This window comes from Muscardinus avellanarius (assembly GCF_963383645.1).
Source record: "Muscardinus avellanarius genome assembly, chromosome: X".
NCBI lineage: Eukaryota > Metazoa > Chordata > Mammalia > Rodentia > Gliridae > Muscardinus > Muscardinus avellanarius.
In genome coordinates this window covers 51,908,265-51,928,320 of record NC_137792.1, presented here as the reverse complement: position 1 = coordinate 51,928,320, position 20,056 = coordinate 51,908,265, and the positions used below count along the sequence as shown (strand labels likewise).

Sequence of the window (20,056 nt, the reverse complement as noted above, 5' to 3'; positions counted from 1 at the left end):
TTAGAGCCAGAGGAGGAGAGGTCTTACACACACACACACACACACACACACACACACACACACACTCACACACACCAGCAATAGAGCCCTGGCAATAACCCTGATTTTTCGAGGAGAACAGGAGCTTGTCCCAAATATGCCTGCCTCTCCTCCATGAATGGTCCAGGTGTAAAAAAATTTTAAAAAACCATAGCTCTGATCTCAAAAATATGGAGAAACCTAAGCCAGGCGTGGTGGCACATGCTTGTAATCCCCAGGCTTAGGAGGAAGAGACAAGAGGATCGCGCAGGTTCAAAGCCAGCCACGCTGGCTTAAGAGACCCTGTTTCCAAATAAAAAGTATAAAATAGGTCTGGGAGTATAGCCCGGAGGTAGAAGGGATTTTAGGAACCCCAGTACCTCATATATATATATATATATATATATATATATATATATATATATATATGTTTATTTATATGTATATATATATATATGTTTATGTATATGTATATGTATGTATGGAGAGAGAGAGAGAGAGAGAGAGAGAGAGAGAGAGAGAGAGAGAGAGGAGAGAGAGAGAGAGAGAAGAGGAGAGAAGAGAGAGGGGAACCTTGAACACTGCTTGAAAGACAGCCAGCCAGAGTGGAAAACTGGTAATCACTTCTCATTAAGGAAAAGAAGTTGCCCATCCTTGTTATGTTAGAAATGAGACTGTCACCTAGGTAATGCGATCTCTGTCACTCTGTAAGGCACTTGGAGTTTACCTTCAGAGCAGAGCCTTAAGTCACACTTCACTGAATCTCCCGACCCATGAACACATGGTGGAGTTAATGGGTAGATGAGGTTATGAAAGAATTATCAGAACCTGGCTGACCACCCACATGCCTCCACAAGAAAGCTCAAAGTTGGAAATTGGTCAGACTCCTCAGAGACACAAGGTCACAGTGGAAGGAGAGTATGCTGTCTTGATGAGTGGAGTCTGCATGGAACACAGAGGCCTATGTTCTGTTCCTAATAATGCCCAGGACGGCAAGGATGGTATTTTCAGGCAGTGGTGCCTAAGAGACTTGTTCTCTCTTAGGCAGCCTCCAAAGAGGGGCAGGTCACCCATTGAAGGTCCACAATGAAAATTACTCAACACCAACAATGGATTGAAAATTTATTTAGAATAAGATGCAAATTAATGATGAGCCTTCAAAAGGACAACAGCCACCATTCTAATTTCTAAGATATTGCGTTTTTGGACATGCCTTACATACTTCCTTGAAGTTCTCCACTGGGTGTGGTATAATTTAAAGCATGAGGGAGCTTCAGAAGTTCAAGGGAAAAGACACAGGGGGATTACAGTGAACGCCAACAGTGACTTGGCAAGTTTTACAAAGACACCTGCCACATGAACACATAACACAGTTCCATGACACGACTGGACTTGCTCCAGCAGCAGCACATGCACTTAGGACACCATGAAGCCCATACAGCTGGCATCGATATTGAGATTTACACAGAAACCAGTTTTCTCCCACGCATTCTGATGCAGGACACCGTTTCATTTAGTGTCACAAACCATTGGCTTCAGGGTGGCGGGGTGTCCTGTACTTATAAGGATGTCATTATATTTGGACCTTGGCCACCTGGAGCTGAACAGACAAAGTTTTGGCAGTCTGTTTACAAATTCCTAGTCGTGGTCCTTGGTCTTTGCCAGCAGCCATTGTGCAAGCCCATGAAGTTCAGAGATAAAGCTCACTGACCCACAATGTACAGGCTCCTTGTCAACCCATGTGGACTCCCTCAGACTGAGTGGCTGCCTGTGCACGGTATAGCCACCAGTTGCTGTGAGACACCAAGAAGGCCTGGGGGCTGTGTGCTTCAGGAAATGACTCTTGAGCTTCCAGACATTGGATTTTGGTGACACAAAGAGTCAAGGGTCCCCTGCAAGGCTGTGCTCTGATATTTTATCCACCCTATATGGATGTGTGCATGCGTGTGTGCGTGCGTGCGTGTGTGTGTGTGTGTGTGTGTGTGTGTGTGTAAGTGACTCTGGAAGGAGGGTTGGAAGGTAGTGACACACAGGAGAGAATGTCTCTGCCATTGGTTTCGACTCCCAAGCCTATTTTAAGGAAATAGAAATGAGTATTGGGGAAATTCAGGAATGATCTTAAGAAGGAGTTGGACACTGTGTATCTCTGTGTCTCTGGACATATACACAGTACATCCAGTGCTACTGTGAAAAGAGAATTCAACTTCAGAAATGATCATTACTTCCAAGCTCATACCGGCGCCATTTGGTGTAAGATTGCCATGTGTCCCCTATGGAAAGATCAGGCACAGTAGAAAGATGTGCTGTTTTGAGGAAACAATAGTGTTTTCCTCTAAGTTAATCTGGGTAAAGATGTTTCCCACAGAGAAGATGGAGGTACAGCTGTTGTAAACTTTGAAGCAAAAAATTAAAATAAAATAAAGATTTGTGAAGAGCTTGGGAAGAGGGAGGGCATGTGGATGACAGGGCATCCTCCAAAGCCAGAGGTAGATCCAAAATGAAGAGGGCACATTCCCAAAATGTGGGGATTACAAACTGAATGTCTATGCCATAGCGGAAGGTGATGGGTTTCCTTCCTTAGAGCTGGGTGTCCTGCACCACTATGACAAGGAGAAGGCCCCCGGCCTCCCAAACCTACTGGAGATTTGGTGCCTCTTCCTCCTCTCCTTCAGGATATTCCTGTCAAATAGATCTTTCTCACGGTATCGAACGGGTGGCCCCCGCAGATACTTCTCTTCTGCTCTCTTGTAATCGAGCCCCTCTAGGGCAGCGATGGAGCAGATCATGGCTTCGGGCAGCATCACCTCCATGAGAAATCTGACTTTGTCCTCCCTTATGCGGGCGAGCAGGGCGTGGTCCGCTTGTTTATAGACTTCCTGTAAATGTTTGACCACGTCGTCCAACTGATCGTCATCCTCCAGGTAAGTTTCGATGCATAGCATGTACTTGCTGGTATTCAGAAAGGAAGTGAGCCATGTGGAGGATTTCCTGCCCTGCACGATGTCCAGGAGGTGGCAGTCGGCCCCCTTCCTCTTCACGATGAAGTCCACCAGCTTCTGGTTGTCTCGGTCGTGAGCGGCCTTCATGCGGTCAGGGAGCAGTTTTCTGCGGGGCCTCTTCCCGGGCCCTGCGGCAGCCTCCTCCTCAGAGTCTTCTAGGTCGGCGTAATTCACCTTTGGGAACGGGACCTCCAGGTCGCTCTCTAGGAGGACTTTGCGGATCGGGTAGCTGGCATCGGCGGCATAATAGTCGAGGAAAGAGCCCACGTAGGTCCCCCGGCGGATCCCCTCCCGGTAGTGGGCGATGAGCGCGAAGCACCAGTTGACGCTCTGCTGGTAATTTTTGCTGGCTCTCCGCAGCAGCTTCTCTTTCTCTTCGCAATCCAAGGGCTTCAGCCTGTGCAGGGGGACACGGATGCCGCAGCACTCCTGGCGCATGCTCGGCTCCATCAGCAGCACCCTGGCCCTCTGCTCCGTTTTACTCACACTCTTCACCAAGGCCGGCCAGTAGGGATGGTCCTGGAATTTGAACCAGACCATCATTCCTGCTCGGATGACGCCGGGCTTCCGTGCGACAGCCACCTTCGTGGTGGCCTGTCCCTTTCGCCGCATACTGCCGGCCCTTTTGGAGGCAGCCGGGGCTTTGGTGGCCTTGGAGCGCCCTGGAGGTGGCAGGTCTGGCACTTTCTTCACATCTGGACCCTGGAGCTTCCTTTTCCTATATGCAATCCTCAGGGAATGACGCCAGCTGGGGTTGGGGCCCGAGGAGGACCCCGCCACACTGTGCCCACCCGGCCTCGAGGTGCCCTCGCCAGGGTCCCCCACATCGCCTGGGAAGTTAGAGCCCTCATGAAAAGCAGCCCCAGTCTCGGGGCAGGTGTCATGTGCCCCTCCCTGCAGAGACTCCAGAGCCCTGGGGACAGAGGCCGGTGGCGCAGATGGGGCCTGCTGGTCACCTTCGGCACCCGCGCCCTCCCCTCTGGCTGTGGGCCTCGGCGAGACAAGCGTGGAGGCGCCCACCGCCTCTGTCTTGCCCTCGTTCTCGCCACCACCTTTGCCTCCCAGGGGTAAAAGGAAAGGTGGGAGCTGGCTGGCACCCTGGGCCACCTTTGCTGGCCCTGCGTCAGAGGGAGAAGGGACAGTGGCCGCGAGCACTTGGGCCTTGAGCAGGTCATCTTTGCCCTCCGGAAGCACCTTCTGGCACCTGGGGCGCCGCCTCTTCTCGGGACTCTTCCAAGGATAGCCTTTGCGCCTCCTCCGGTACTTTTTGCGAGGGCGTGGGTTGGCCGGGTTGGCCGCTGGTGCCTTGGGAGGCACTGCAGAGGTTCCGGGCTCCCCGGGTGCTGTTCCTGGACCCAGGAGTGTTTTCTCCCTCAGCACCTCCAGGGCCAGTCCCAGGGCCCTCCTGTAGCCCGCCTCCTGTGCTGCTGGAGCCTCGACCTCCGCTGCCGCCCCTGCCGCCCCTGCCGCCCCCGAGCAGGAGGCCAAGGCTTCAATCTCGGGCTCAGTCAGGGCCTTGGTGTCTGTGCTTTTCACTTTCACTTTCTTATCGACGGCGAGGATCTGGACTTGTAGAGAAAGTGCCATCTTCCTCTTGGACATTGCTGAAGTCCCGGATCTGGACAAAACCTTTGCCGGCCACCAGCGGCCCTCCCACTGGCAGAGGACAAACTCGGTGGCGGCAGGCTTGGCGGCTGGAGCCCTGTGGAGTCTGGAGGCATTTAAGGGAGGCCTGGCCTTCATGCTGCTGTACCCACAGGTACTGCAAGTTTTCCACACAACTTTTCTGGCTCCTTTGCGTCGGGGGCCTGCAAGGGCTGCCATGAGCTCCCTCACACCTGAATCTCCTGGTGGGTGACACCTGGACTCCTGTCTTGAGTGGTGCAGTGATGCCCTGCGACTGCAAAAGGCAAAGCAGACATGTGTCAGAAAAGAAGAGGCCTTTTGTGGGAGGGGAGAAACCCTGCCCTGTGAGGGTGATGAGGGACTGGACAAGGAAAGACAAAATCCATGGCCACCACAGGGAGGAAGATGACCATGACCGGAGGCCAGTCATGTCCAAGGGGAAGTTGCCTCCTTGCTCGGGGGCCAGCTCTGCCCTGCCCACCCTCCTCCGGAGACCTGAGGTGATCTCCCCCACACAGAGAGTGGGCGTCAGGGCAATGTCCCATTCTTCACGAGTTGGGATGGAATCCCACCGATGCTCCTGAAAGCCCTGCGGGGGCTTCCCTGGCGGTCACAGTTGGGAAGAATGGGTGCAGGCGCCAGCCACTGGCTGAGACCCGCACCCACGCACCTCCACATCCTGGCTGAAAGCTTCTGTCTCTCACACCACCTCTGTGAGTCTGACCATGGAAACAGGTGTCCACCCAGTGAGGAACAAAGAGGAAAACTCTACCCCTAAATGCCAGCCCACGTCCGTGGCAAACGGATGTGGGTGAATGTGAAAGTCTTACCAGGCTTCAGGATGTCCTCGCCGAAGGCTCAGTCTCTGGACTTGCATCCGCTTGCCCGGAGAGCCTTCATTCTACTCTGTGCCTCTGAAGTGCACCGTTCTTCTGGGGACAACAGGAGCGTGACCTGCTCCCCTCTGGTGATGTGAATCTGGAAAAGTCCAAAGCCAGTACAAAATTAAGGCGAGTCAGTGACAGCTGGTGAGCCCAAGTCCTTTCCCCGAGTCTAGAATACATGGCTCTGGGCGCAGAAGTGAAGCCATGACCGCAGGCCTGGCATACATTCCTGTTTGTTTTCTTAGGCATGACAAAATTTCCCCCGCTTTGGCTATTTAGCATTTGTATGCGAGCATCTTTTATTTCAAGGCCCTGGGGACAGCTCCTTTCGAGATTGAACCTGCTATCTGCACTCAGAATTCTGTATTAGCAGTCTGTGTACGTTAAAAAAAAAAAAAAAGCGGAAAAAAGAAAAACAAGAAAAAAAAAAACTGGGTTTGTCCGACTCTCAAATAACGGCCGTGGGCTTGCAGAGAATACACAATGCCAGGAAGATGTTGAAGGGTGTGATAGCACGTGACCCCTTCCCCCTGTTAATGCAAGGATGTGTGCATTCCCCAGGGGCCCTTGCTTGTGCATCCAGGTGCACGCTCACGTGGGCAGAAGGGACATGAAACACGGCTCCTAACATCTTAGCACACTGGGACGCATCTTCCCTGGAATGCCATTTTCATGCATCATTTCTGTAAATGTCTTGGGGCCAAACATTCCCACGTTTCAAGACTCCATCCACTGCGATTTCCAAAGGTAGAGGAAGGTGTGGGGGCAGTCGAAGGAATCATTCCCCCTGAGCCTTCTCTTGTGGCCTTCCTGCCCCCCCATACTGGGTAGGTATGTTCTAGTTTTCTCTATTCACGGCACAGGTGGACACCGCACCCCATTTACATATTTCATGTCATGAACTGTGTTTCATAACGCAAAAATTCATTTCCAAAATAAACGTGTGCATGCACACCTTTGCCCTGCACATGCTGCTAGAAGCTGGAATAATAATGCTGCTAATAAGTTGGAATGTCTACTGAAGAAATAGAAGGGCTTTTGTGGTGACCGACCTGCAGAAAACCCTTTCTGGATGAGGATGTATGATTACACAGGAGTGCTGCAGTCTGATCCAGCCAACGCACAGCACTGAGCTGTCGGCAGCCGGTGTCACCTGAGGACACACAACAAGAGGGACAAGGAAAAACAGGTGACTGATTGCCTCAGCCAGGACCTGCCGGCACAGCCCACAAAACAGCTGTGATCCAGCACTCTCAAGCTTCGCCACACCGCAAACACAGGGGCAGTTGATCACCACGCACCGCACAGAGACACACAGACATGCACACATGCGCAGACACGACTCACAGGCAGGCACACAAGTACATTGCACTGATGCCAGGGGCACGAGACGCCTGGTTTGGATGTGTAAACTGCAGCACGCTCCCTGCCTCTACACATCCCCGTCACTGTCCCTGCTTCCTGCATACCTGTTGCTTTCTGTTCCACCTAGTTCCTCGTTTTCAAAACATATGTGCGAAAAACCAGCGTGTTGTTTAGAATGACAAAATAAACAACGCACAAAAGCATCTGTCATCCAATTACCATGCAATGCTCTCTCTAAACCACTGGGACCATGGGCTCCACAACTGTATTCTCTTTCAGACACAAGGAGATAGCTACCAGGTATTTACAAGGCTTTCCGTGATTTCCAGCCCAATTCACTATGATAAAATCTTCCTATTTGGCTACAGCTTTTCTTCAAGTGTGATGAACTTTAATAGGGGAATTTCACCACAAAGCATCTACTACAGTCTTCTGATTACTGCAGCAATGGCTCCTTCAGAGAGACAAGAAGGGCGGTGGGTTCGGTCGCATTATTTTTTGCTCGACTTGCCACCTTCTATTCCATGTGGATCTCTGTTCACATTTCACACCAATGGGAAAACAACTGCCTTCTCTCCCTCTGGAGTGCCCAACAGTCAGGCAGTAAACCCACGTATCACAGGTACGGATGGATGGCTCAAGTGACAGGAAGGTAGAGGAAGGCTGGATATGCTGGGGGCAGACATATATGGAGGGGGGGGAACGGCGCACTGAGGGTTGGATTGAGACACAAGCAAGGCTGGCAGAATCCAGGTGTCAGTCAGCGTGCAGTGCCTAGGAGTAAACAGGGAGAGAGACTTCCAATTCCTTTACCAAGAACCGGCTCCTTCCTAAAGCACACATCCTCAGAAAGACCCCAGCAGCACACGCTGCAAAGCCAAGACTTTAGATCAGATGAATACCCCAACACATACTTACACACACACACACACACACACACACACACACACACACACATCGATGAAACACAGACTCTCTGTGAAGGTGCTTCTGTCATACTGATTGTGGCTTAATTTCCCTAACTGCAGCCCACGCTGTGAAATAGGCCATCAGACTTACAGAGAAGGTGTTCCGAGTACAGGAGTCAAGTACCCAGAATGAGCGCAGTATCAGCCCTGAAGCTACACAGTGTTCCCCGGAGCTTCCTTCTGACCCTCCCCACGCCTCACTTATATCTTGTTTCACTGCCCCCCAAGTTTGTCCAACGTGGCGCGCAAGTCACGGCTCTCTATAAAGTTACATCGTTAGGGGCACCTTCGATAACCCATGTTACACAGACGCGTACATTCGAAAAAACTTGGGGATCTCCACTTGGAACAACTCATATGACAAACCCTCACACAACAGGTGTCACCTTAGGACAATGGGGCGCGGATGGGTGGTGTCGCTTACTAGTCTCCCCAGGCCACCTTTCATCAGGAGCCACCCACCTCCCTGACAAACACCAAGGATGAGTCCTTCATGTCCGATGAAAGAGCGCACACACTGCCCGCGCGCGCGCACACACACACACACACACACACACACACACACACATTCCCAGACACACACTCACGCTCATCCACGCCGATAGCTGACACCTACTAGTCCTGACGTCTCTATAGAGTTGCTCCAACTCTCCAGTCTGTAAGTATCCTTGTGAATGTGTCTGCTGCCAGCAAAGAATGGCTTGCCCCGGTTGTCATAGAAACCAGAATGTCATCAAAATACTCCTTGACGTTAGCATTCCGTGCAAACCAGGAAGTACCAGTGCGCCCTCAGAGACAGTGCTGATCTCCACCCGTCAGCTACACACACCGCATCTGATGGATGAGCGAATGAATGAGTGAATGAATGAACGAGTGAATGAAATATTGGGGCCACTGCTGCACATTCTCCATGGAGCAGGCACCTGCGGGAAAGGAGTTTGCACAACATGGGTTGGGAGGAGAGAGGGTCAAAGGACAAGGGCTTTGTTCTCCCTTGAGACAGGGGCAGCGGCATCCACAGGAGGCCGGTGCATTTGTGCAGGTGGGGTCAAGGACCTTAGGTCAGTGTAAAATGACCCTCAGAGGAGAAAAAGCGCAAGGTCAAAGCACCTGGGGGCCAGAGGAAGGTAGAGTCGAAACAGAGGTGGTAGGCGGCAGGACGGAAGGCCCCTGGGTCTGCAGGAACTGAGGTGTATCCATAGGGGCTTCTGCACACAGCAGTGCCTGTGAGGAGAAGGTGCGCCTCTCACACTGGGATCCACTCAGCCACAGCCTGCCGAAAGCGTGGGGCCTGCTGGCCAGCTGGGGCTTAATGAGCTCCCAGGAAGGCCTCTTATCACCAGGGAAACCACACACATTTGCTGCCTCACAGTCACCCAGTGGCAGGCATGCGTTTTTTTTTTTTCAAGCAGCACAGAGAGAGCCGTCCTTAGATGCAGCCCCTCCTCCCTGCATGACTAGAGGAGACCCAGCTGTGGGCAATCCCAGGGTGGTGATGGGCTGGGAGCAGACTCTCTGGAAGGAGGTTACCTTCCTCTCCGGAGGGCATGCGTGTGCCCGCGGTGCAAATACTGCCATCTTGGGGGCCTTTCGAGCCACCCATACACAGGAGGTTCCTCAATGCCAGCCTGTGGTTGGTAACCACAGTCGGCCGGCCCTCAGGAGATGCCGCGGCCGACAGCCCCACAGAGCACCGGGTGGTGGGGCTGGGGGTGTCTGTAGAGCAAGACCAGCCATCCCGTTCCTGTTGGTCATGCACGAGCCCACAGCCATGGGGGATGAATCGATTCGGCCCTGCGCAGCACCGCCTGAACAAAGGGTGTCGCCAGGTCCCTTGTGTGCAGGGAAGAAGGACAGGTCATGGCCTACTGCCTGGCCTCTCTGCTCCCCCAGCAGAATGAACACGAGCCTGCATTCAGGTGCCATCATTTCAAGTCCCCAGACTTTCTGAAAAATGGAGGTGGGCTGAAATCTCACCTCACACTGTGCCCTAACCTCCCTGTTCCCTCTTCTCCATTTTGGTCAAATTAAGTGTGGGCCTCCAATCCAGGGATTGGTGATAGATCACAGAAGAAACCTGGCTTGAGCCAGTTGCTAAAGGGTGATTTGGCCAGCCCTGAGCTCAGGTAGTCCCTGAGAACACACTGGGGCTGTTCTCCGCCCCCACCCAACACCACCAAGGCAGTTTGAGCGATGAAGTAGCTAGGAAAACTCGGCTAGTTACTCTTCAGATAGACCTTCATGAAACTCGCAAGAATCAGAAATGCTGCCACGCATCTCAACATCCACTTTGTTTCCAAATGCAGATTCATTTTCTTAACCCGTAGTTATTTGCAAAAATAAATGAAATCTATTTAATTGCTCAATTTTAAAAATAGAATTTCACCATTTCAGGGTTTTTCCTGTCAAAATTGCAGATTTTTCAAGAGCCATCAAAATACTTATTGGTTTGCTGTGCGTGGTGGCGCAGGCTTTTAATCCCCGCACTTGGGAGGCAGAGACAGGAGGATCAGGCTGGTTCAAAGTCAGCCTCTCTGGCTTAAGAGACCCAGTTTTCAAATAAAAATATAAAAAATAGGTCTGGGAGTGTAGCCCGGAGGTAGAAGGGTTTCCAGGAACCCCAATACCACCAAAAAAAATCTTTATTGGTTTAATCAGTGTTCGCATATCAAAAGGAAATTCACACACCGTGAAGCTGGCCAAGGAAAGGAAAAAACAAGCAAACCAAAGCAAACCTCGCTGTCCCTGGTTTTTCACTCCTGTCTCACTTGGCGCATTTGTTTTGGTTTCTGACATGCAGGGACCGCACTGTCAAAAGGAGCAACAGCTTAGCAAGCCCCCAGAGGGAGAGGGAGAGCTGCCGCTTTTCAAGGCAGTCTACCAGGCCAGGACCACTGGTGAGCGACTGGGCTGGAGCTCCACCTGGGTGTGAAAACAACCCGGAGAAGTCATTTCAGAAACAATCACTACATCCTCTCCCATAGGCTTAATTAATTGGGTAGGCCCTGCACAGGACCCAGGAATCTGAGTTTAACACTGTTCTTCCCAGTGATCCTGATAGAAGCCATCCCACTAACTGCCCATTGAGAAACTCTGATGGAAATGGAAATTATAGCCAGAGATGTATATGAACATGGAGGGAGGGAGGGAGGTACGGAGAGAGAGAGAGAGAGAGAGAGAGAGAGAGAGAGAGAGAGGAGAGACACCAGAGAGAGAGAGAACAGAGAGCAATGGAACCACCTAGTACACAGGGGCAGGGACATCTCTTCTCCCCCAAGAGGGAGGGAGACACGGGGGACAGAGATGCAGATGGCTCAGAGAGTTGATGGAGGACGCTTTACTGGGATTCAGGTGGCATTGCTTTGTCGGATCAGTTGGGAGGGGTCAGAAGCCCAGCGTGACAGGGACTTGTGAGAGGAGATGTCAGTGAAGAGAGGTGAGTCGAGTGGAGAAGGCTGAAGATGTGCTTGGGAGAATGAGTGGACCGATGCAAATTGGATATGTGGAGGCCATTTTCAGCACAGGCTTAAAGCTGGAAATCACAAATGCTTGATCACAAACTACATACACTCTCTTTGCATCGTGCCATAGATCGAGGAGGCATAGGAAGGCAAATGGTGGCCCCAACCCAGTCACTCAGAAAATCTTCTGCTAACGCAAGATTGAGAGCAAGTGGAGACAAGAGCAGAAATGATAAAATGCCTTATAAACCATGACAGAGAGCCAACCTATCAGGAACGATGAGGTATGTTGAAAGCAGGGATCAGAGAAACATGAATGAACACTGTCATATGAAACCAATGCATGAAACGTGTACTTAAAGAGGTCGATAAAAACATTAAGAAAATTAAGACAGCAGACAGCACAAAGATAAAAGTTCTGTTAGGAGAGGTGGGCTGCCGGGCGTGGTGGTGCATGCTTGTAATCTCAGCATTTGGGAGGCTTTGACTCGAGGATCATGGTTCACGGACAGCCTCGGCTACTCAGTGAGGACCTTTGCAAGTCAGTGAGACCCTGTTTCAAAATAAAGAATAAAAATAGGCCTAGGGTGGAGCTCAGAGGTAGACTGTATCCCCAAAACTGAGGTAGATAGATAGATAGATGATAGATAGATAGATAGATAGAGGTGCATCAATGAGTGGGAGACAAGACTGCTTGATTCAGTCATTAAATCAAGATTGTTTCTTCAGATCCATGAAAGACAGAGAATGCCAGCCAAGTTAAACAAGGTCACATAGAGAAATGGCGGAGGCGGCGCCATTCCTGCTGTATGACAGGTTGCAGCTGGAAGAGAATTCTGCAGGGCTCGAAGACTTTGCCCAAATGGAAGCCATTATCCCTCTTGATTTTAATTATAATAATGATAACATAGATCATTCTTTGGGAAATTTTGAAATTGCTTTAAATGGGGATTGCTGGTTTATGTGATTCAGAAAGTTGATGGGAATATAACTGGGAAATGGCCTAAGATTTCTGCTGGGAATAGCATTAAGAAGAATATGACTATGGGGAAACTTTCAAGAAGCTATATAGAAAAGAGCTCTTTGGCCGGGCGTGAGGGCCCAGGCCTGGAATCCCCTCTCTTGGAGGTGGATACAGGAGGATCGCGCAGGTTTGAAGCCAGCCACACTGGTTTAAGAGACCCTGTTTCCAAATAAAAAAGTATAAAAAAAATAGGTCTGGGAGTGTAGCCCAGAGCTAGAAGGGTTTCCAGGAACCCCAGTACCAAAAAAAAAAAAAAAAAAAAAAAAAAGGAGAGAGAGAGAAAAGAGCTCTTTGTTCCAATGCTTCTAAAACCTAACTCACTTAAGGTTTTAGCCATGAAAGGAAAAGTTGACTTTTTTTTTTGGCACTGGGGGTGGAACCCAGGGGCTTTTCTACCTCCGGACTACACTCCCAAACCTATTTTATTTTATACTCTATTTGGAAACAAGGTCTCACTAAGTTGCTGAGAGCCTCACTAAGTAGCGGAGGCTGGCTTTGAACCTGTGCGATCCTCCCGTCTCAGCCTCCCAAGCCCTGGGATTACAAGCATGCGCCACCACACCCAGCGGAAAAGATAACTTTAGGCAAATTATTCCTATTGTGCAGGGCCCTCCATATGTTGCTTATAAGATAGGGCGTCGACTGTGGTATAGGGTATCTCATTGGGGGGGGGGCTAGCGCTAATCGGAATACTTTTCCACCTCCAATCAGTCCTCCACTCTCCTATACAGGAGTGTATGATGAATGGAAAGCACAGAGTCAATATTATCGGAAATGGCTTGATGTCATGACTTTGCCATTCTTGCAGAGGTTGGGTAGGCAGGGACCTCCTTGGAGCCTGCTCACAAAAACACAAAAGAATTTTCTTAATAAACAACTTAATAGGTATTATAGAAAATTAGGTGTAGGTATTTCATGTTAGAGAAATGGAATAAGTTCAGTGTGGGTTTGGTGGTTGGGTCAGAATAATTTAATTGAATACACAGGGGTCAAAAGAGCAGATAAAATTAGCAGTTAATTTTAAAGTGGAGACAGTAAGTCTAGCACTTAGTAGTTAAGATAGAGGATGGGATAAGTTTAGTTAAAGTTCATCATGTGTGAGTAGAGTAGTAGTAAGTTTTGTAGGTCACCTCATAACAAATTATTAAAAAAAAAGAAAAACAGAACAACAGGCGGCATCAATCGAGGTGTGCCTGCTATGTGGAAGTTATGTAAATGAAGAACAAAGGACATATGATGTGGTTTTGAAAAACTGAAAAACAAAATATGTTTGATGTGGCTTGCTGTAATTTGTCAGACTCATGTATTAATAATATATATTCTAAGGCATAGGCAGAGATGCCTTCTCCCTGCTACTAAGCGAGTGCAGGGTCTCTCATTCTTCAATTTTGCCTACCCCACATCTCCTTCAAGAACCCGGGACTGGCCGAGGCTGGACCCCGGCAGAGAAATGATTTCCACAACTGAGAGGAACATAGATGGATCACACTGAAGAAGCAGAGATAGGTCACACAGGAGAAGCAGAAGAGAAATGAGAGGAAAAAAAGAAAAAAATATGCCAGCACTTGGGAGGCTGAGACAGGAGGATCACAGGTTTGAGGCACGCTCATAGTAACTTAAGGAGACCCCATGTTATAGTCTAGATTTAAAATGTTCCCCAAAGCTCCCGTGTTAAGCTATACAGACAGGATCTAACCAGGTCGTGGCTGCAGGTGTGTCCTTGGGGAGTGCCCGGAGGACTATGTAAGTCCCTGGACCCTTCCCCCGGATCTGCCTGCTCTCAGCCACTAGGCTATGAGTGTTGCGTCCCTCAGGTGCTGGCCACCGCGGAATGAAAGCTCCAAACCAACCTTTATTCCTCCTCTACCTAGGGGTACTCAGGTACTCTGATCACAGCAAGGAAAAGCCTGATTAAGATATCCTGCTCAAAAGAAAAAGAGCTGCGGTTTTGCTCAGGGAGAGCCCCATCCGATAGGTTCAAGTCCCAGCACCACACACCAAAAAGAAAAGAAGAAAAACAAAAGGAATCCTAAAACCTAGAGTAAACCCTAGGCAGTCCTAAAACCATAAAGAGGAAGGCAAAAACGGCCAACGCTCTGCAACACTGTCCTGGAGGGTTTTGCTTATGCAACCTGCAGGATGACATGAAAGAATTGGAAAAGAAATTAAAATGATCTCTAGCCACAAGATGACAGTATAATGTTCCCGGAGTATCCTAGAGAGAGAGACAGGAGTAGAAGCAATTGAAACAGCAAAAGGGCCCTGCAAGATTCCAGGATAGAAAAGGAGCACACAAAGACCACGAGCCCTCACACACACACACACACACACACACACACACACACACACACACTCATGCACACATGCAGTCCACTTCCACAAAGACACAATAAAAATCAAAGCCAACTTCCTTCATGAGAGCAGCAAAAATGATATTCAGGAATAAAATTGAGACATATTGAAAACGCCATAAAATGTTTCTAAAAGTCACAAAGTAGACTTGGACTAGTGTGAAGGAATTCTTTGTTCTTTATAGGGCTTCCCCACATTATCAAGATGTTCTGTTCCTTTGCAAATGCCATACAATCCCAGAACAAATATCAGCAAACCTCCCTTTCTCCCTGAAGATGTCAAGATGACTGTATAGTGCCTGTGGGGAAATGCAAGAACAGATACAGGCTCACTGAAAACCTAGGGCTCGAAGGCAGAACTGTCCTACAAGATAGCACAGTAGATTGCAACGTCTCCGCAGTTCAACCAGTGCTTTACTGGCTGGGACACAGACCAACAGACCAGTGGATCACGAGGGAAATTCTACAGTAGACATACTTCAGAGCTCTTGGAAATCCAGGGCATTACAAGGGGAGCAGCAGTTTGAATCAGTGGGGATAACAGAGGACTCTTTAAGTCAATGAGCAGGCAATGGGGAGATATCATTGGTTCCAGTAATGGGTGTGGAGAAATTGAACTTCTGCATGGAAAAGAAAAGGGAAAAAGGCAGTCAGCCCTTTATATGATATCAGGCACAAGAGTCAGTTATAGGAAAACACAGAATTGAGAATGCAAACCACAACCTGAGGACCTTCCCTAGAAAATGAAAACATTTGAACCGGGCATGCACATGTTTGTAATCCCAGCATTTGGGAGGCTGAGTCAGGAGTATTGCAGTTTGTGGACAGCCTCAGCTACTTAGTGAGGCCCTCTGCAACTCAGTGAGACCATGTTTCAAAATAAAGAATAAAAAATCAGCTGGGGGTACCCTCTGAGGTAGAATGCCCCTGAGTTCCATCTCCAGTACTTCAAGAAAGAAAGAAAGAAAGAAAGGAAGAAAGAAAGAAAGAAAGAAAGAAAGAAAGAAAGAAAGAAAGACTAAAAAGTAGGGCTGAGAGTGTAGCTTGGAGGTATAATGCCCCTGGGTTCCATCTCTAGTACAGAAAAGAGAGAGAGAGAGAGAGAGAGAGAGAGAGAGAGAGAGAGAGAGAGAGAGAGAGAGAAAACAAAACAAACAAAATAGAAAACGGACACATTTTATGTACTCAGTGTAAAGAAAAATGATTCTCTAAAACACCAGAAAAGACAGCCATAAGGACCAGTATCGCCATATATGGAGCACTCCTCCTGACCTGAAAAAAATTCATGCTTTCCAAGTGAAACATGCTCAATTCATAGCCATGGGAATGTTAATGCCAAAGGAAACACAAATGCTCAGTAAGCATAAAGAGCAACTCAGCTTTATTCCTGAGTGGACACACACAGAAAAACACATTGCAAAACCATGACTTTGCATCTGTTCAAAGAGCAACTTTAAGAAATCTTGCCAGAGCTGGATGAGGTGGCACACACCTGTAAGTAACCCCAGTGCTTGGGAGTTGGGACAAGAGGATCACAGCTTTGAGGCCAGCCTCAGCAATTCAGTGAGATCAGGCTCAGCAACTTAGTGAGACTCTGTTTCAAAATAAAAAAATAATGAAATAGGACTGGTGATGTAGCTCACGGGTAGTACACCACTAGATTCATTCCCCAGGACCACCCACACGCACACGCAAGTACACACACCACACACACACACACACACACACACACACACACACACACACAGAGATGAAAATAAAAAATAAATCTTGCTTGTCATGGTGATACATACCTGTTATCCCAGTAACTGGGAGGCTGAAACAGGGGGACACCAGGTGTCTGTGGCTTCAGTTGGTCCGTTGGTCTCCAGGTTCTGGAAAGGTCCCTTTTTCTCTCTTTCTTTCTCTCTCTCTGCATCAAGTGGGGAGAGGCTGTTGTCAGAGAGGTGAAGGGGAGGGGACTACCATCTTGTTCCTGTCCCTCAAGTCCAACCATCCTCCTCAGGGTTCACTGACACCTGTGTGCCCTGAGGTGCCCCAGGGCTTCTGGGACGGGGGACAACCTAGGGTCAGCGGCCTCATTCCATGTGTGGGGACTCCATTCCGATCCAGGTGATCGAAGCGTTCCCATGTGGGTGGGCCCCTGGTCCATGCCACCTAAAAACACAACTGGGGGTGTAGCTTAGAGGTGGAGCACTCCTGGGTTCAATCACCAGCACCACCAATTAAACAATTCCAAGTCCTGGGATTAGTGGTGTACACCAGCTCAATTTCCTCTTTATTGCTTCTTGGTTGTGTCTCTTAAGTATTAGACTTCTCTGGCTTATTTCCATGACAAAGATATGCAGTAATTGTTCAATGAGCAACTGGATGGATGGAGGGAGGGATGGACGGATGGATAGACGGATTCATATGTGGTTAAATATATAGACGGATTTGTTTATTTATTTATTTATTTATTTATTTATTGTGCTACTGGGGGTTGAACCCAGAGGCATTCTACTTCTGAGCTATCCTCAACTCTTTTTAAAAATTATAACCGCGCGTGGCAGCGCATGCTTGTAATCCCAGCATTTGGGAGGCTGAGACCGGAGGATCACAGATAGCAGACGGCCTCAGCTACTTAGTGAGGCTCTTTGCAACTCAGTGAGACCCTGTTTCAAAAATTAAAAGAAAATTACAAGCGGACCACCATGTCTGGCTTTATTTCTTTGTTTAGAACAGGGTCTCACTAAGTTGCTAAGGGTCTTGCTAAATTGCGGAGGCTGTTCTGGAACCCGTGATCCTCCTGTCTCCGCCTCCCAATTATCAGGGTTATAAATATATGCTACCATACTTGGCTGCATAAATGGATGTAACCGTCGCTTTCCAGAGCACTGGCAGTTTAGAAGGGGGTCACGGGAAATTCCAATGGGCACTGTGTGGCCAAGACATAGGCTCCTTGGGGGATGAATTTTAGAAAGTATTTTCAAAGACCCTTGGGTTTACCACCTGAATTCTACCCTTTTTGCTTATGTTTGTAGGTAGAGGCGTGCAGCAGAAGGCCATGGGCAGTGCAAGTGGAGAGCAGCTGCTTGCTTTGAACAGCAGGAGCCCACCTGGAGAGCAAGGGGCTACATTCACACACATAGACTGAAAGCTGCTCTCCATCAGCACAGCCAAGGCAGCTTGAGAAGTGATGCAGGAAAAAAAATGTCCCAAGCCCCTCAGTGGACGCCAGAAACTGCAGATCACATCAAATACTCCAGACACTGGGCTCCTCCCTGCACCCCCTACCTACGACAAAGCTTGGCTGATAAATTAGGCACAGCAAGGGATTCAAAGCAATAGCTCATAACAAAATAGAACCATTCTAACAACACAATGCAGTAGGGGTTGTTTGAATGGATCTCTGTCTCCCTGTGTCTTTGTCTGTCTCCTCAAAATAACTCGTGTTTCTCTAGGATATTTCAGGCTGAAATGAGCTTAGTAACCAGAACTATGGAAAGCAAAACTCAGGTAAGAGGGACTACTGTGCTCTCTATTGGAGACACAGAAAACTCTCCAGTAACACTTTAATGCTAACTCTGGGAGGGTGGCTTAGATTTGTTTTCTTCCACATTCTTCTACCATCTCCCTCTATACATTAGACTGAGGTTTTCCTTAGTGTTATACGTACTTATACTTTAATAATTATTCTGGCTGACTATAGTGCCATACACCCATCCATCATCCAAGAACTTGGGAGCTTGAGACAGGAGGATTGCTGAGGGAGGCCCTCCTCAGCTTAGTGAGACCCTGTTTCAAAATAAAAAATAAAATAGGGCTAGGGTGTAGCTCAGAGGTGGAATGCCCCTGGGTTCAATCCCAGTGCCACAGGGGGGAAATTATTCTGATTAAGCCTCATGCCAAACTAGCGCTGTGGCCCACTTCATTTGCTCTATCATATATTCATTCATAGCCCCATTCATTCGCTCTCCCCCCTCTCTCTCACTAGGGATTAGGACCAGGGTTATTCTACCTCTGACCTACACCCCCAGCCCTTCTGTTATTTTGGAACTTTGGGGTTGAGCCCAGGTGTGTTCTACCTCTGAGCTATACCCCCAGCCCTTTTCATTATTTTCAAATAGGTTCTGGCTAAGTTGCTGAGGGTCTCACTGTGTTGCCGGAGTCTGTCCTTGAACCTGCAATTCTCCTGTCTTAGCCTGCCATGTACTAGAGTTACGGATGTGTGCCACCACGTCCAGCTTTTATTTTCATTTTAAAACAGAATCACACTAACCTGCAGAGGATCTGACCGAGTTTTTAAGGTTGGCTTCAAATCTGGGATCATTCTGCTTCAGCCTCCCAAGTACGGGGATTATATGCATCTGACACCACACCCGGCTTTAGATTTTAGCTTTCAACACAATGGTGCATGCTTATAATCGATGATTATGGAAATTCGGGCAAGCTGAATTTGTATACTCCAAATGCAAGGCATGGTGTCTCAGACATGATGATAACTGAAGAGGAAGTTCTCAACATAGTCCAGTGTTCGGGCAGAAAAAGGTGGAGATTCACATCAACAGAGACAATGCCCTTTAACTTTGTATTTTCTCCCAGTATCTAACTTTTTCATCCCTAGGAAGACGGACTCTGACACACCTCACTTTAAAGCATCACCCCCATCCCAGCAAATTGGCCTCTTGAACCTCACCACAAACAGATACACCAAGAAAACCACAGCTGTCCTCCACAGGAGGAGCTGGCCAACAACATAACCAACTTTGGGCTGATTTGACTAGGAAAAGAAGTCACAATGCCAGCCAGCAACCAGAGCCTGGAGCAGAAGAGTGTATTCATCTGCAGATTTTATAGATTCTAAACCGTCCTGCCGAGCATGGTGGTGGATGCCGAAAATCCCAGTATTTGGGAGGCTGAGACAGGAGAATCTCAGGTTCAAGGGCAGTTTCCAGCAACTTAACAAAGAGACCCTATTTCCAAATTAAAAAAATATGTCTGGGGTGTAGCTCAGAAGTAGAACACCCTTGGGATCAATCCCCAGTATCTATGTATAAACAAACAAACAAACAAACAAACAAACCGACACTTTGTCCTTCTTGTGCTTTTACTCAGCTCTACCCCAACAAGCGCTCAGAGACAACAAAATCTCCCTTTAAAATCCTAGCACAGCCAGGCGTGGTGGCGCACGCTCGTAATCCCTGCGCTTGGGATGCGGGGACAGGAGGATCGCGCAGGTTCAGAGCCAGCCTCGCTGGCTTAAGAGACCCTGTTCCTAAATTTAAAAGTATAAAATAGGTCTGGGAGTGTAGCCCGGAGGTAGAAGGGCTTCCAGGAACCCCAGTACCACCAAAAAAAAAAAATCCTAGCACATCCAC

At 48.7% G+C, this 20,056-nt stretch overlaps 1 protein-coding gene across 1 annotated transcript; it reads right to left on the bottom strand.

Moving 5' to 3' along the window:
* Positions 1 to 2,618: 2,618 nt before the first annotated feature.
* On the bottom strand, positions 2,619 to 4,841 carry PWWP4 (PWWP domain containing 4; the record flags this gene model as incomplete). The annotated part of the gene is made up of 1 exon (XM_080718907.1): positions 2,619 to 4,841. The coding sequence occupies one exon, from the start codon at positions 4,839 to 4,841 to the stop codon at positions 2,619 to 2,621; it is 2,223 nt and encodes a 740-aa protein (XP_080575033.1).
* Positions 4,842 to 20,056: the final 15,215 nt, after the last annotated feature.